Source organism: Heloderma suspectum, chromosome 5 (assembly GCF_057233095.1).
Source record: "Heloderma suspectum isolate Gila_16-S chromosome 5, 16-S_ref, whole genome shotgun sequence".
Taxonomy (NCBI): domain Eukaryota; kingdom Metazoa; phylum Chordata; class Lepidosauria; order Squamata; family Helodermatidae; genus Heloderma; species Heloderma suspectum.
The window spans coordinates 161,355,992-161,372,843 of NC_139462.1; the positions used below are offsets into that span (position 1 = coordinate 161,355,992).

At 43.0% G+C, this 16,852-nt stretch overlaps 1 protein-coding gene across 9 annotated transcripts in view; it reads left to right on the forward strand.

The window, feature by feature from the left end:
- The window catches only part of ULK4 (unc-51 like kinase 4), a 367,782-nt gene that overhangs the window by 277,307 nt on the left and 73,623 nt on the right, over positions 1 to 16,852 (forward strand). For 6 of the 9 annotated variants that reach the window (XR_014792297.1, XM_084858057.1, XM_084858055.1 and 3 more), the window contains one exon: positions 6,040 to 6,225. Coding sequence is in view for 6 of the 9 variants with exons in the window: in XM_084858057.1 (XP_084714183.1) it covers positions 6,040 to 6,225 (186 nt within the window). In the remaining 3 variants the exon portion in view is untranslated. Of the gene's footprint in view, positions 1 to 6,039; positions 6,226 to 8,126; positions 14,865 to 16,852 lie in introns of those variants that run through there. The other 3 variants (XR_014792296.1, XR_014792295.1, XM_084858060.1) reach the window with 2 other exon arrangements.

Below are 16,852 nucleotides of genomic sequence, written 5' to 3' on the forward strand. Positions count from 1 at the left end.
ATATAGACATTTTGGGTGTCAGTGAACTGAAATGGACTGGAATGGGCCACTTCACATCAGATGACCACCAGAAGAAATGGAGCAGCCTTCATAATTAATAATAAAGTGGCTAAAGCAGTGCTTGGATACAATCTAAAAATTATAGAATGATCTCAATTCGAATTCAGGATAAGCCATTTAACATTACAGTGATCCAAATATACGTCTCAACCACAGATGCTGAAGAAGCAGAAGTAGATCAGTTCTATGAGGATCTGCCCCACCTACTGGATAATACACCAAAAAGAGATGTTATTTTCATTACAGGAGACTGGAATGCTAAGGTGGGTAGTCAAACGACACCTGGAATTACAGGCAAGCATGGTCTGGGAGAACAAAATGAAGCGTGACAGAGACTGATAGAATTTTGCCAAGACAACTCACTGTGCATAACAAACACTTTCTTCCAGCAACCTAAAAGACGACTTTATACATGGACTTCACCAGATGGTTGACACTGAGATCAGATTGATTACATCCTTTGTAGCCAAAGGTGCCGGACTTCTATACAGTCGGTAAAAACAAGACCTAGAGCTGACTGTAGTTCAGATCACGAACTTCTTATTGCACTATTTAGAATCAGACTAAAGAGAATAGGGAAGACCCACAGATCAGTTAGATATGAGCTCACGAATATTCCTCATGAATATGCAGTGGAGGTGAAGAATAGATTTAAGGTACTAGATTTAGTAGATAGGGTCCCGGAAGAACTATGGACAGAAGTTTGCAACATTGTTCAGGAGGCAGCAACAAAAAATGTCCCAAAGAAAAAGAAAACCAAGAAAACAAGATGGCTGTCTGCTGAGACACTGGAAGTAGCCCAAGAAGGAAGGAAAGCAAAAGGCAACAGTGATAGGGGGAGATATGCCCAATTAAATGCAAAATTCCAGAGGTTAGCCAGAAAAGATAAGGAATTATTTTTAAACAAGCAATGCGCGGAAGCAGAAGAAGATAATAGAATAGGAAGGACAAGAGACCTCTTCCAGAAAATTAGAAACATTGGAGGTAAATTCCAGGCAAAAATGGGTATGATCAAAAAAAAAATGGCAAGGACCTAACCGAAGCAGAAGAGATCAAGAAAAGATGCAAGAATATACGGAAGATCTGTATAGGAAGGATAATAATATCGGGGATAGATTTGACGGTGTGGTCAGTGAGCTAGAGCCAGACATCCTGAAGAGTGAGGTTGAATGGGCCTTAAGAAGCATTGCTAATAACAAGGCAGCAGGAGACGATGGTATCCCAGCTGAACTGTTTAAAATCTTGCAAGATGTTTTGCAAGACTTTCAGACTTTTCTGAAAAAGTCAGGACTTTCAGCTGTAATTCAAGGGGTTTGACAAAAGTGGGGCACTAACCATTCAGGAAGTACAGCCAGTGGCATACACACACACCCATCGTTGGTGGCTCATAAGTAATGGAACGAATGGCTGACAAGCAGCTGCATGGCCAGGTGTGGCCTGTTTCCTGGGTACCCCATGACCAAGCAAACACATAAAAGGCCTGGAGGTGGTTCTGAGTGTTACATTTGCATTTGCTAGCTGTTCACTGGAACCCCCAACATGAGGTCCAAAGAGGTGTCCATGCAAGTGAAGGAGGCCATCATTGGGCTGAGGAAACAAAATAAACCCATCAGAGAGAGAGCAAAAACAGTGGGAGTGGCCAATGCAACAGTTTGGAACATCCTAAAAAAGAAGGAATTAACTGACAAGCTCAGCAACAGCAAAAGGCCTGGAAGACCACGGAAGACAACTAAAGTGGATGACCGCAGAATTCTGCTCATGGTGAAGAGGAACTCTTTCACAACATCTAGCCAGGTCAAGAACGCTCTTGAGGAGGTAGGCATGTCATTGTCAACATATACAGTCAAGAGACGGCTTTATGAATGTAAATACAGAGGCTTCACAACAAGGTGCAAACCACTGGTAACACTCAAGAACAGAAAGGCCAGATTAGCCTTTGCCAGCAAACACCTAAAAAAGCCTGCCCAGTTCTGGAATAAGATTCTTTGGACTGGTGAAACCAAGATTAACTTGTACTAGAATGATGGGAAGAGAAAAGAAGGAGAAGGAAAGGAACAGCTCATGATCCAGAGCATACCACATCATCTGTCAAACATGGTGGAGGCAGGGTTATGGCATGGGCATGTATGGCTGCCAATGGAGCCGGGTCACTGGTGTTTATTGATGACCTGACTGCTGATAAAACCAGCAGGATGAATTCTGAAGTGTATAGGGCTATACATTCTGCTCAGATTCAGCCGAATGCTGCCAAACTGATAGGACGCCGCTTCATATTGCAGATGGATAATGACCCAAAACATACAGCAAAAGCTACCCAAGAGTTTCTCAAGGCAAAGAAGTGGGATATTCTTCAATGGCCAAGTCAGTCACCTGATCTCAACCCAGTAAAGCATGCTTTTCACTTACTGAAGACAAGACTGAAGGCAGAAAGACCCACAAACAAGCAGCAGCTGAAAGCAGCTGCAGTAAAGGCCTGGCAAAGCATTTCAAGGCAGGAAACTGAGCATTGGTCATTTCCATGGGTTCCAGACTTCAGGCAGTCATTGACTGCAAAGGATTTCCATCCAGGTATTAAAGGCGATCCTTAAGTTTGAAATGATGGTGGTTTGTTCCATTACTTACGAGCCATCAACGATGGGGGGGGGGGTATGCCACTGACTGTACTTCCTGAATGGTTAGTGCCCCACTTTTGTCAAACCCCTTGAATTACAGCTGAAAGTCCTGACTTTGCTCCCATCTGGGTGTGTTTCCTTTCAGCTTCAATGTGGTGGTGTACGGAGGCCAACTGCCAAAACAGTTATCCTTGTTCCAATATTTCTGGCCCTGACTGTATTTCTGTTTTATTGACTATTCTAAAGCCTTTGACTGTGTGGATCATAACAAATTGTGGCAAGTTTGTGGTGGTATGGGGATACCAAATCATCTTGTCTGCCTCCTGAGGAATCTGTATAACAACCAAGTAGCAACGGTAAGAACAGACCACGGAACAACGGACTGGTTGAAGATTGGGAAAGGAGTATGGCAGGGTTGTATACTTTCACCCTACCTATTCAATCTGTATGCAGAACACATCATGCGACATGCTGGGCTTGATGAAGCCAAGGCTGGAATTAAAATCGCTGGAAGAAACATTAACAATCTCAGATATGCAGATGATACCACTTTGATGGCTGAAAGCGAGGAGGAGCTGAGGAACTTTATGACGAAGGTGAAAGAAGAAAGTGCAAAAGCTGGGTTTCAGTTAAACCTAAAAAAAAAACAAGATTATGGCAACCAGCCAGGAAATCAGAAGACGTTTGGGAAGACAGCAATGACAAATCTTGATAAAATAGTTAAGAGCAGAGACATCACACTGACAACAAAGGTCCACATAGTTAAAGCAATATTCCCCGTAGTAACCTATGGCTGCGAGAGCTGGACCATAAGGAAGGCTGAGCGAAGGAAGATAGATGCTTTTGAACTGTGATGCTGGAGGAAAATTCTGAGAGTGCCTTGGACTGCAAGAAGATCAAACCAGTCCATATTCCAGGAAATAAAGCCAGACTGCTCACTTCAGGGAATGATCTTAAAGGCAAAACTGAAGTACTTTGGCCACATCATGAGAAGACAGGACACCCTGGAGAAGAAGCTGATGCTAGGGAAAGTGGAAGGCAAAAGGAAGAGGGGCCGACCAAGGGCAAGATGGATGGACGATATTCTGGAGGTGACGGACTCGACCTTGGGGGAGCTGGGGGTGGCGACAGCCAACAGGAAGCTCTGGCGTGGGCTGGTCCATGAAGTCATGAAGAGTCGGAAGCGACTGAACAAATAAACAACAATCTGAACAGCACTGGATCAGGAAAGACTGTTCTGAAATAATGGGGCTGTTCACATGACATGACCTCCAGTCACCATTTTGAATATGTAACCCCTGCTCAGGGGTTGTTGTGTCATGTGAACCCGGTGAGCATGGGTTATGTGACGGTTAAACAATAACCCATGATCTATTTTAGGGTTAGGAGAGGGTTGTTTAACCCAGGTTCGCATGACATTACACCCCCCAAGTGGGGGGATTGTGATTTGGTGCCTGCAGGCACCGCAGGTTGTTGTGGGTTAAATAACCCACAACGAGTTGTGGCATGTCATCTGAACCTGGCCAGTGAAACAGGTTTTATAGACACAGTCCCTGGAACATATTCACAGGCACAGCTTTACATAATGGAAGCCATTACTTAAAATTTACAAATTAGTTATCATTTAGGTCAACTCAATGGACATAAAAAAGGAGAATGCCAAGAATATCTCCATGATCAAACTATAGTTTCTTGTGCTAGCAATAAATATAGCAAGGGATACTTAATTTTTAGTTAAAAAAAAAAAAGAATATATGTTTGAAAGAACTTGGTTACCATTCTGTTCCTGTGGCCCTAGAAGAAGTGGCTCTGTAACAGGGCTTGCAAGTCATATTTGGTGAAAATACTCCATGGCAAACATGCTTTAGCATGGCAAAAGTGCTCCAACTGTCCATCTGAGAGAAGCTTTTAATCTCCATGAAGTTGGGGAAGGAGCCTCCCTGTTGCTTTCTTAACCTGCCCCTTTCTCCAATGTCCAGCAGAGGGTGCTAATATATGAAGGACTTATGTTACAGTCAGAGGGAAGAATTTTTTCAGATGCTATATTTATTTACACTTACGTCCTGCCTTCGTTCTATCGTGGAGCTCAAGGCAGCTGGTTCCCAGACAGTCTCCTATTCCAACACTGAACAGCTCCAGACCTGCTGAACTTTAGCAAGGTGGTTGCATCATGTGCCATCAAATTTTTACTGAGACCCTTATATATTTTGATTAGTAGTAGCATATAACAGAAGATTACAGTTCCCTGATTATTATTGCATTATATATTTCCCTTGGGTTGGCTCCAGATTTAGATGCGTGCAACTGGGCTGGCAGAAATAGACTTCCCTGCCCCCTCCACCCCACAGAAGCCCCTCCAGCCCCCTGAAAATCCTATACAGAGGATCAGGGGATCCTGCTGAATTGGGTGAAATGTGGTCCTGCGGGTGGGGGGATCCACAAATATCAGTAAGAGGCACCTTCCATGAGTGGTGCCCTTCCCTTGACCAGAGTCAATGGAAGACAGATCCTGGATCCAATGCCTCATTATTAATTTGGCAACTCACCACTCTTTTCACATGCTCTGTAGGGTGATTTTTGTGTGAATGCGGCATTTTAGATTTGGAAATTTAAAAAGGAGCGAAATCCAGGGCAATACTTAGTCACACAAGTCAAGGAAAATTGGCTTCAGCAAGCTCAGGAAGAAGCTAAATTTGCCAATCAAAAGGGGGAATCAATCCCAGAAATATAGAAGAAGTTGCACCATAAAAAGCATTGTTTTGTTTGCTGCTGTTTAAGAGACTTTAACAGATAAAGGAAAATTTCTAGTATATTGCAAAGGAAACGTTTCTGTACTTGAGCGAAGATGTGTTTGAGAGAAAGAAGGAAAAAGGAACAGAAAATATTTGAAAATTACATTCCTAAATAAAAATTTTATCGAGGTTGACATGTCATAGGAGAAAACTATTTCATTTTTTCACATTGAGGCTATAATGCACTTAGTTCGAAGTTGATTTCAAATCATGCTTAACCCTGGTTAGTCTTATGGTTAAGATTGGTTCTGATGTAAAATTTAATCAATAAAGTTTGCACTCCAGAAGTAAGCAGGTGGAGAGGGAATGTGGTTAAGCAATTGGGAATATTAGGTGTACACCCAAACCTATTTGTTATATGAAGCATCTTACAAATACTTATAATTGTTGAAGCCTAAAACACTGTATTGTGGTTATAATTTTATTAATCTTCTTCAGTAACTGTTACATGAAATTAAGTAGGATAAGCAGAAATTGTTGTTTCAAGTTAGATAGTGAATGCTACTACTTCATCCTTAATCCAGGGAAACTGAATTCTGTGACATTAGAATTTCATTTATGATTTTTATTTTTAGCTTCCAAGTGAAGACACTGAAATATATGAGAATGCATCACAGTGCTTGTCATTATTAGTTCAACTCTATGGTGGGGACAACGTGGATAGTATGTCTCCAGAAAATATGGACAGCTTTGCTGAAGTACTACAGCTCAAAAAGGAAGTAAAAGATCAGAAGCTTTTGTTGAGAGTCATTAAAAGATTGGTAAGTCAACTACTTTCCAGAATTTTCATGAAATATTTCTAGTTCATTACCTAACGCACATACTAAGGTATGTAAATAAAATAAACATTGAAGGTATGAAGGAGGTGGTTTTTCTGCTTATACAAGTGTAATCCTATTTGAAACCAAGGAGACTAGTTTGGGTGGCTTGTTTATTTGCTTTCATCTGGAAGGAAGCACAAGGTGGTTCACAAAAATAATAGAAGTAATTTAAAATATGCAATAATACACTTTTCTCAATAACAAAGCAGTGTCAATTCACAAATGTTTTGTCTGAAAATCATCATCTTCATCTGCTTTCTAAAACTCTATACTTGGGCTCTGGTGGATCTCCTTTGAGAGGGAATTCCAGAGACGTGGGCCGGGTTCAAACATAATGCAAAACCATGGTTTGTTTAGCTTAAGCTATGGTTTGTTTTAATGTCTGAATTGAGCTTGCCCACAAACCATGGTTTCTTTGGGACCAACACACCAGGATCACAGGTTGAAGCAGGTTTGCAAACCATAATTTCTGCTGTGGTTTATTCTTGCTTGAATTCACAAACCATTGACAAACCACAGTTAGGGCCATTGCCCCACTTCAAGAGAAATCTCTTGATGTGGAGCAATGAGTGAACTGCCCCATGGAGACATGAGTGAAATTATGAAGCTAAGTGCTGAGCAGATGGGAAACAAAAGGAAGCAAGCAGCCTTAAACCATGATTTGCCTGTGTTATGGGAGGGGGATGACTTCCCCTACCGGTAGACCCCTTCTTTACAAAAAATATTCCCCACAATAATTGTTGATAGGCTGCCACCACTCAAGTTGAACCCCTTGACACTCCCTAGTCCAGGCTGTCACAAGCTGGTGCCCTCCAGATGTTTTGGAATTCAACTCCCATCAGCCCCAGCCAGCATGGCCAATATTCAGGAATGCTGGGAGTTGTAGTCTAAAACATCTGGAGGGCAACAGGCTGGGAACGGCTGCCCTAATCTCACAAACTACTTGGGGATTTCCAAGGCCTTCTGCCAAGGACACCTCCTGTCAGCCCTTGTCTAGGAAAAAATAAAAAGAAAGGCACTTTAAATTTTCTTGCCCAAAGCCCAGAAACACAGAGCTTAACACAAACCTTGTGAAAATCCTAAGAGTACAAGTGGTAGCTTTGTAACCATGCAGTCCTTCCCATGGGAAAGTTTTTACTGGATTTTATTTTTTAAAACAACACAGCCAAATGTCAAAATATTAGAAAGGAAGTTTATTTGGGAAAAGCAGGGGGAGGGCAGGGGGAGGAAAAAAGGGAAGAACAAGGGAAGGCAACAATCATACACACAGAATTCCAAATAAAATCAATAAAGTCAATCTAACCTAGCTAGTTATATTTTACCTATTTAAGGAGTCTTGGGTTTCAGAGCATTTGCAGAGTTCATTGTAGAGAGAATGGTTTGAGAGAGAGTATCTTTGGCCTCCTGATTAGATGTTGCTAGGAAATCAAACTCTCCCTTCTCTAGGAATTTGAATTCAGATAAAGCTATCCTCTTAGCGTAGACTGGCTGTCCTTTTGTCTATTAGTGCAATATCCTCCATTTCTAAAGTTAGTGGTCAAGCCAGCAAATCAGAAAATTACTTGTTGGCTGGAGCCACATTTGTAGCAACTCTATAATGATAAAAGAGCTGTCCAGGTTTACTTGCATGGTGCCAACTTACCAGATGCTCTAAGGGGCAGTGGTGACCTACATCAGAATATAAAGGTTTGTCACACTCTATTGAATGTTCAAACGTGGTGTGGGTTCTTAAGTATAGTTAGCACAAACCATGGTTTTGTGTTAAGGCTGAACCCAATCAGGGTATCCTCTCTAAAAAGGCTCTTTCTTATGTAAGACCCCCATTTATTTTACGTTTTTAGACTATTGAAATCTGAAGTACAGATTCACTCAGAGATCTTAATGGGTGATGGAGTTCACATGACAGAAGATGGTCTCTAGGTATGATAGCCTTTCCAGATTTATTACGTGGTTCCTTAGAAATGACAAAAATATTCTACTACTGTTAAATCCATTTTCTCTGAAGAACATGTGTGCCATTGGTGAGTACTCCCTCTCAGCCACAGCTTCAAGAGTTGGCTTTGAAAGGCCTCTGATTTACAGCCTGGGACTGTGAGAACCGAGCAGGAGGAAGGTGGCTTGGGGAAGGTGGCTTGGGGGTGTCACCCAGGTTAAGACTTCAACTGAAGAGGGCAGAACAGAGATACCTTCTTCAATGTAGTGCTCACTTATAGGCCAGATTCTCCTGTCAAGATAGATTGTCAGAAGGGGGGCTTTAGCGTCCCCGCCCCAGCATTTTAAGCCAGTGCACAGGTTGAAGAGCCTTTGCTGAGAACAATGTCTCAGTTGCCCAGAATACTTTCTTGCCTGGACTTTTTGTGAATTCTTGTCTGCTTTGAATTCTCTTTCGTTAAAGACTCTGACTGGGAACATATTGCTGGACTGGAATGCTGACTCTGACTCTGTGTGGATTCTAGCATTTGAACTGTCTCTTAAACAAAGCAACATGCCTATAGCCTCTGCTTAGGCTATGTGATTTATTGGGGTCTATAAATGCTGCAAGCGTTGCCATGAGTTCTGGAAAGCTGGTTTGTGTAACCTACTCTGCCGCAATAAAGAGTGTTGTTGTTATTTGTGTTCTGTGTCGGGATACTGGCATGTGTCACAAAGTCAGGTCTGACACTAGTTTCCAAAGGAACAGAGCTATATTGGGAAACCAGCATTCCACATTCCTCTTCCCAATTCTCATTACTTTTAGAGGTGCACATCCTTTTCATTTATGAATTTTCCTTAAACCATGGTTTGTTTTAATGTCTGAATCTGAGCCTACCCACATTTTAATTCTTCTTTAATTTTTAATTAGAAGAATATTCTTCTAAAGAATTAATAATGCATATACTAGTTATGCTCCTGAGGCTCCCAGAGGGTATTTCTTCACCTTAGGATGGCATCTCCCTCTGGGTAAGATAGGCAGGGTCCAATTTTCAGACTGCTTCTCCAGGGGGAGGAGGTCACCTCATCCTCCCAGATCAGCCCTGCCTAGCTGCAGTTTGGTTGGGTCCTTGGGAGTTCCTAAGAACCCCACGTTCTTCTATGGGGGGTTTTTACTGCTCCTTTCCTCTTTCCCCCTTCCCACCCCTTCTTAGTAGGGACAGGGAACATTTCCACATAGAAAGAGGCTGCTCAACTTTGTCAGCCCAACTTTGTCAGCCCAACTGCCCTGCTCCTATTGGGCCAGTTGAGGCTCCTTGTGGCATGGCTGCAACTCAAGCACTCAGCGTCCCCTCAGCCAGAGTGCTGTGCTCTCAGCCCAATCTGCAACCTTAACTCCTTTTTACTTCCGTAATCCCATAGTGGATGCGCAAAGGAGCTACTAGTACCATGGACAGCTGTGAGTCCCAGGTGGCCGCAACAGTTGAGCTGCCAATGGATGTCTCAGTTCCGGCGACTCATAGGGCGTCATTTCACCTTCTCTCCAGCCAGTGGTTTTGGCACCAAATTCCAAGCACCTTAAAAGAAAGGAGGGGGTGAATGGTGACGTGAGGCCTCTGAAGTATTTCCAGCCTGGGTCCGCAGGCCAGGATAACAAGCTACTCCTTTGCTAGGGCCAAGCTGTTTGGACCTCCCTTAGAGACGATCTTTGTTGAGACATGAGATAAGAAGAAAATTCTCGCATCGACAGCAAGAGATGATAGAAAATCTAAAGCCCAGTCCTTTCATTCTAACTGTTTCTCCTCTGTGGCCAGCCCCTCAGGGTCCTTCAAAGGTGGGTGAAATCATGGGTTTAATACACGGGGCAAATCTGCTTTCCAGCACTCTCATTCCTCCTGTTCTTCTTCCTCCCACTTCAACAAGGGGAACAAGAAGAATGCTTCCACCTGACATCAGGGAGATTGTGACCATGTCCAGTTGGCAGCTGCCTTATCCATTTTGCCCACTTCATTACTCACACCATCTCAGACGTGTGGGTAAGAGATATTGTCATCAGGGCTACTTTGTAGCATTTGTTTACCAATCCAGGAGCAAATTCATTACATCTCCTCACTCAAACAACCCAGAGGAGCACCAGGCCTTCCTAACAGAAATTCAGCATTTTCTTGCCATCTATGCCATCAAACTTGTAAAGCCATCCCAGCAGAGATCAAGGGTTTATTCATTTTTTTTCTTAGCTCCACAAAAGAACAGGGCCTACAGGGCTATCTTTGATCTCAAGTGAGTGAACGAACATCTGAGCAAAATGACCTTCAAGATGGAAACTCTGAAGTCCATTACTTCGGCCCTCAACAAACAAGATTGGATGGCCTCTATAGACCTAGAATCATAGAATAGTAGGGTTGGAAGGGGCCTACAAGACCATCAAGTCCAACCCCCTGCTCAGTGCAGGAGTCCAAGTATCCTCATATTCCAATACACAAAACACAGAAAGTTCCTTCGTTTCTGCAGTCACAAGCACTGTTACCAGTACTGGGCCCTTCCATTCAGCCTCACCTCGGCACCCAGGGTCTTCTCCAAAATCCCGGTTGTCTTGGTAGCCCAACTCAGAACAAAAGGAGTTTGTGCCTATCTGTATCTAAATGACATTCTGGTGAAGGCACACTCTGAGCAACAGTGTGCATTGGACATTCAAGCCACCATTGACTGACTGCCGATGCATGGATTTGTCATCAGTGCAGAGAAGAGCTTTCTCCAACTAGCTATTAGAGCACTTTGGAATGTGTCTAAACACAAGTCGCTTCTGGATGACTCTGTCTCAGGAAAGATGTTCCAAGATCTCTCATCTGGTGGGCTCAGTTCCACATGCAAAAAAGATAGACCTCATGTTGTTGGCTCAACTCCTGGGCATGATGGTTTCCTGTCAAGACCTTGTCGTCTGGGCTCACTTCCATGCATATCTATTACAGAGGATGCCTCTTCCCTTTCAAGACCTCACTGCTTCTTGTGCTCACCTAAGGGTGAAAACTTCAAAACAGATTAGAGAATCTCTGCTTTGGTGGATCAGCCCCCAGAAGCTGTCTGCATGGCTGAGTCTAGAGGATCCCTACAGGAAAATAATGCATTCATTTGTTCATTCATTCATTATATTTTTATACTGCCCCATTGCCAAAGCTGTCTGGGTGGTTCACAGAAATTAAAAACCATTAAAATACTTTATATAAAGTATAAAAAGTATTCATGTAAGGACATAAAACAGATAGCATACACAATAACATATATCTGAAACAATTTAAAACAATCATCCAGAGACAATCCAGGACCTGATCAAAAAGACTCATTATATGCTGCCAAATGCCTGAGAGAAGAGGGCAGATTTAGCCTGGCTGATGCAGGCAGACCTCATCAGGGAGCGCTTTCCATAAATGGTGGGCCACCACCGAGAAGACCCTCTCACTTGTTGCCACTCTCCAAGCCTCCCAGTCTCTATGGGTGGGAAGCTCACCTAGATGACCAGGTTGCTTAGGGAGTCTGGTCAAAGGAGGAATGCACCCTGAGCACCAATTATCTGGAGCTCAGAGCTGTCAGATTAGCTCTGATAGCATTTGAACAAAGTCCTATATCCTGATAAGAACAGACTGTTTGTTTGTTTGTTTATTTATTTATTTAATCACCCATCTGGCTGGTCACCAGCCACTCTGGACGATGTACAATAATAGAGACAGTTTAAAACAATAAAATTCTACATTAAAAATATCGTATTTCTAAAAATACCCTAGCCCACCCCAAATGCCTGCCTGAACAACCACATTTTTAATGCGTGGCGGAAGCTCATTAAAGACAATGTCACTGCAAAAGCTTATGTGAACAAACAGGGAAATCAAATACAGCATCCTGAGCAAGGAGGCTTACCATCTCATTTCCTGGGCAGAATCCCAGCTCAAGTCCATCAGGGTGGAACAACCTGTGGGGACAGCAAACAAAACCGCAGAGTGGCTTAGCAGGAACAGAATATGGGAATCAGAATAGTCCCTCAAGCCTCTAGTTTTCAAGGAGACCACCCTTCAACTTTGGTCATCTTGTACTGAACCTCTTTGCAATACACATGAACAAACAAGTTCCAGAATTCCTAACCAGATTTCAGAATCCCTACACTCTCACAGTAGAGTGGCCAGGAAGGCTCCTTTACACATTTATATCCATTCCTCTGATTCCTCAAAAAAGGCTCTCAAAGAAGTAAGATCCTTGAAAGCATCAGCCATATTCATTGCCCCACACTAGCTGAGGAGACCCTGGTTTCCAGAATTGCTCAACCTGTCAGCTGGAAACATCTGCCCATGACAGACCTTCTTCTTCAAGGTCCCATCCTTCATCTTCAACCAGAGAACTTCCACTTAACAACTTGGAAGCTGAAAGGTCTTGGCTTAAAAAGTTAGGTTACTCTGAGGGAGTGACGCATACACTTCTTACTGTCGTGTAAATATTTTACCAATAGGATCTATAGCACTACATGGAGAGCCTTCCTTTTTTGGTGTAAGGATCATGGTAAGATCTCTGACAACAGGGACATCAAGAATATTTGGGGGTTCTTACAGGCCAGTTTAGACAAGGGATGAAGCACCAACACCATTAAAAGGCAGGCGGCAGCCCTCAGTAGCATCCTTGGTTGCAATGGTAAAAAGCTCCTTTGAATCCTGCCCTCAGTTCAAAAGGTTCCTTGGAGGTGTGACACTTCTGAATCCCGCAGTGGTGCACAGATTTTCCCCCTGGAAACTGAATTGGGTAAACCCTGCTCTCATGGGGGCCCCCTTCAAACCACTGGTCACCTGCCCCTTAAAAATTCTCACCCTTAAACCATTTTCTTGATGGGTATGACTTCTGCCAGGAGAGTTGCTGCGTCCACCAACCCTCAACTCTGTGTCTTCCACCCTGACAAAGTAGTCCTTTGGCTTGACCCATCCTTTGTCCTAAGATCAGTCCTCCTTTTCATAGGTTGCAGGATGTTGCCCTTCCTTCCTTTTGCCCCAAGCTGTCCCACCCTCAAGAAAAAAGCTGGCACAGGTTGGAAGAAACTGTTTCTATCTCAACAGGATGGCAAAGCATAGGAAGGACAGTTCCCTTTTTGTAGCCTTCCAAGGCAAAATCCATTGGAACCAAGTTCTCTACCTCCACTATCTACAGGTGGCTTAAAGAGTGTATTGCGCAGATTTACCAATCCTTGAGGAAAACTCTTCCACAGGGAATCACTTCTCATTCACTGAAAGGAGTGGCCACTTCAGCTGCCATTGTGGGAAATATTTCCATAGAGGATATTTGCAAAGCTGCCACCTGGGCTTCTGTCCACACATTTTCTAGACACTATAAACTTGATTACTTTTCCTCTGCAGATGCAGCCTTTGGTAGGAAGGTTCTGCATAAAGTTCTTTCTGCCAAGACTCCTGATCTGTGAAGTCTTCCCATCCAGTACTGCTGTGATATATCCCGAGGTGAAGGAATGCCCTCTGCGAACATAGAAGAAAGTAGAAATTTTCCTTACTATGAATTTCTATTACCTGGGTCTCCTGGAGGGCATTCCACCTCCCTCTTCCTTCTTAAGATCAGCACAAGTTTCCTTTTTGGTCTAGGGCTTCTGCCTTTGCCACACATATGAGGGTGGTAGGCAGGGAATCCTGGGACTGTTTGTTTCTTCCTTGTTCTGCCTGTTTTTTTCAGTGTGTATGTATTTGCTCACTAATTGTGGCCCTTTTCCTACTGGGTTGGGCCTTTTGACTCATTGTTAGTTAAAGCAAGCATGTAGTTATTAACAGGGAGGGGCAGAGGGATATCCTTGCTCTTCTAGTCCAGTCTGGGAGGATGGGGTGGCCTGGTCCCTTGAGAAGCAGTTTGAAAACTGGACCCTGCCCTTGCCTATCTCACCCAGAGGGAAGCACCATCCTGAGGTGAAGGAATACTCTCCAAGAGATCCAAAGAATAGACATTCATGGTAAGGAAAATTTCTACTTTCAGTATGCCTTTTGTATTCTTTCAAGTGTACTGTTTATTCAAATGTCCTGGAAAACATAACCAGAGTACGAATAAGCAAATGTCTGACTAAACAAGAGGCTATACGGTTATGTTAACATAAAATTATTTGAAGAGAAAATGGCTACTCAGGAGAAAAAGATAAATAACCTTCAGTTAATGGGGAAATAATTTCAGTGGTTAAATCCTACTTTAGCTTGTATTCTGTGTGCACAAGTCATGTAAGGATCTTACTTTTAAAAGATGAAAAGGGCTTTCTGTGCTAGCAAAATCAAGTATGAGGTGAGCATTGTTTTTTCTTGTGTAGGTGAGGGACATTCTCTATATTCTGCAATGTAAAATGCTTCATTTTCTACCCTGTTTTTTACTAATTCTATTGCATTGCAGAACTACAAGTTATTGATTGTTCTTATCAAGAAATAAAAGCACTAATGGTAGAGGGGTTATGATACACATTACACTTTAATGATCAACAAAAACCACACCAGCACTTCAGTTTGTCAGTAGAAACCTACTGAAATGAAATTACTTTTCATTCCTCTCATACTTCTCCAGTGTTGTTGTTTATTCAGTCAGTCGCTTCCGACTCTTTGTGACTTCATGGACCAGCCCACGCCAGAGATTCCTGTTGGCCATCGCCACCCCCAGCTCCCCCAAGGTCGAGTCCATCACCTCCAGAACATCATCCATCCATCTTGCCCTTGGTCGGCCCCTCTTCCTTTTGCCTTCCACTTTCCCTAGCATCAGCATCTTCTCCAGGGTCTCCTGTCTTCTCATGATGTGGCCAAAGTACTTCAGTTTTGCCTTTAATATCATTCCCTCAAGTGAGCAGTCTGGCTTTATTTCCTGGAGTATGGACTGGTTTGATCTTTTTGCAGTCCAAGGCACTCTTAGAATTTTCCTCCAGCACCACAGTTCAAAAGCATCTATCTTCCTTCGCTCAGCCTTCCTTATGGTCCAGCTCTCGCAGCCATAGGTTACTATGGGGAATACCATTGCTTTAGCTATGCAGACCTTTGTTGTCAGTGTGATGTCTCTGCTCTTAACTATTTTATCAAGATTTGTCATTGCTGTCCTCCCAAGAAGTAAACGTCTTCTGATTTCCTGGCTGCAGTCAGCGTCTGCAGTAATCTTTGCGCCTAGAAACACAAAGTCTGTCACTGCTTCCACTTTTTCTCCCTCTATTTGCCAGTTCTCAATCAAGCTGGTTGCCATAATCTTGTTTTTTTTAGGTTGAACTGCAACCCAGCTTTTGCACTTTCTTCTTTCACCTTCATCATGAGGTTCCTCAGCTCCTCCTCGCTTTCAGCCATCGAAGTGGTATCATCTGCATATCTGAGATTGTTAATGTTTCTTCCAGCGATTTTAATTCCAGCCTTGGCTTCATCAAGCCCAGCACGTCGCATGATGTGTTCTGCGTACAGGTTGAATAGGTAGGGTGAGAGTATACAACCCTGCCGTACTCCTTTCCCAATCTTCAACCAATCCGTTGTTCCGTCGTCTGTTCTTACCGTTGCCACTTGGTTGTTATACAGATTCCTCAGGAGGCAGACAAGATGACTTGGTATCCCCATACCACCAAGAACTTGCCACAGTTTGTGATGATCCACACAGTCAAAGGCTTTAGAATAGTCAATAAAACAGAAATAGATGTTTTTCTGAAACTCCCTGGCTTTCTCCATTATCCAGCGGATATTGGCAATTTGGTCTCTAGTTCCTCTGCCTTTGCTAAACCCAGCTTGTACATCTGGCAATTCTCGTTCCATGAATTGCTGGAGTCTACCTTGCAAGATTACCTTGCTGGCATGTGAAATAAGTGCCACTGTTCGATAGTTTGAACATTCTTTGGTGCTTCCCTTTTTTGGTATGGGGATATAAGTTGATCTTTTCCAATCTGTTGCCCATTTGTTTGTTTTCCAAATTAGCTGGCATATGGCATGCATCACCTTGACAGCATCATCTTGCAAGATTTTAAACAGTTCAGCTGGGATACCGTCATCTCCTGCTGCCTTGTTATTAGCAATGCTTCTTAAGGCCCATTCAACCTCACTCTTCAGGATGTCTGGCTCTAGCTCACTGACCACACCGTCAAATCTATCCCCGATATTATTATCCTTCCTATACAGATCTTCCGTATATTCTTGCCACCTTTTCTTGATCTCTTCTACTTCGGTTAGGTCCTTGCCATCTTTGTTTTTGATCATACCCATTTTTGCCTGGAATTTACCTCCAATGTTTCTAATTTTCTGGAAGAGGTCTCTTGTCCTTCCTATTCTATTATCTTCTTCCGCTTCCACGCATTGCTTGTTTAAAAATAATTCCTTATCTCTTCTGGCTAACCTCTGGAATTTTGCATTTAATTGGGCATATCTCCCCCTATCACTGTTGCCTTTTGCTTTCCTTCTTTCTTGGGCTGCTTCCAATGTCTCAGCAGACAGCCTTCTTGCTTTCTTGGTTTTCTTTTTCTTTGGGACATTTTTTGTTGCCGCCTCCTGAACAATGTTGCGAACTTCTGTCCATAGTTCTTCCGGGACCCTATCTACTAAATCTAGTCCCTTAAATCTATTCTTCACCTCCACTGCATATTCATGAGGAATATTCATGAGCTCATATCTAACTGATCTGTGGGTCTTCC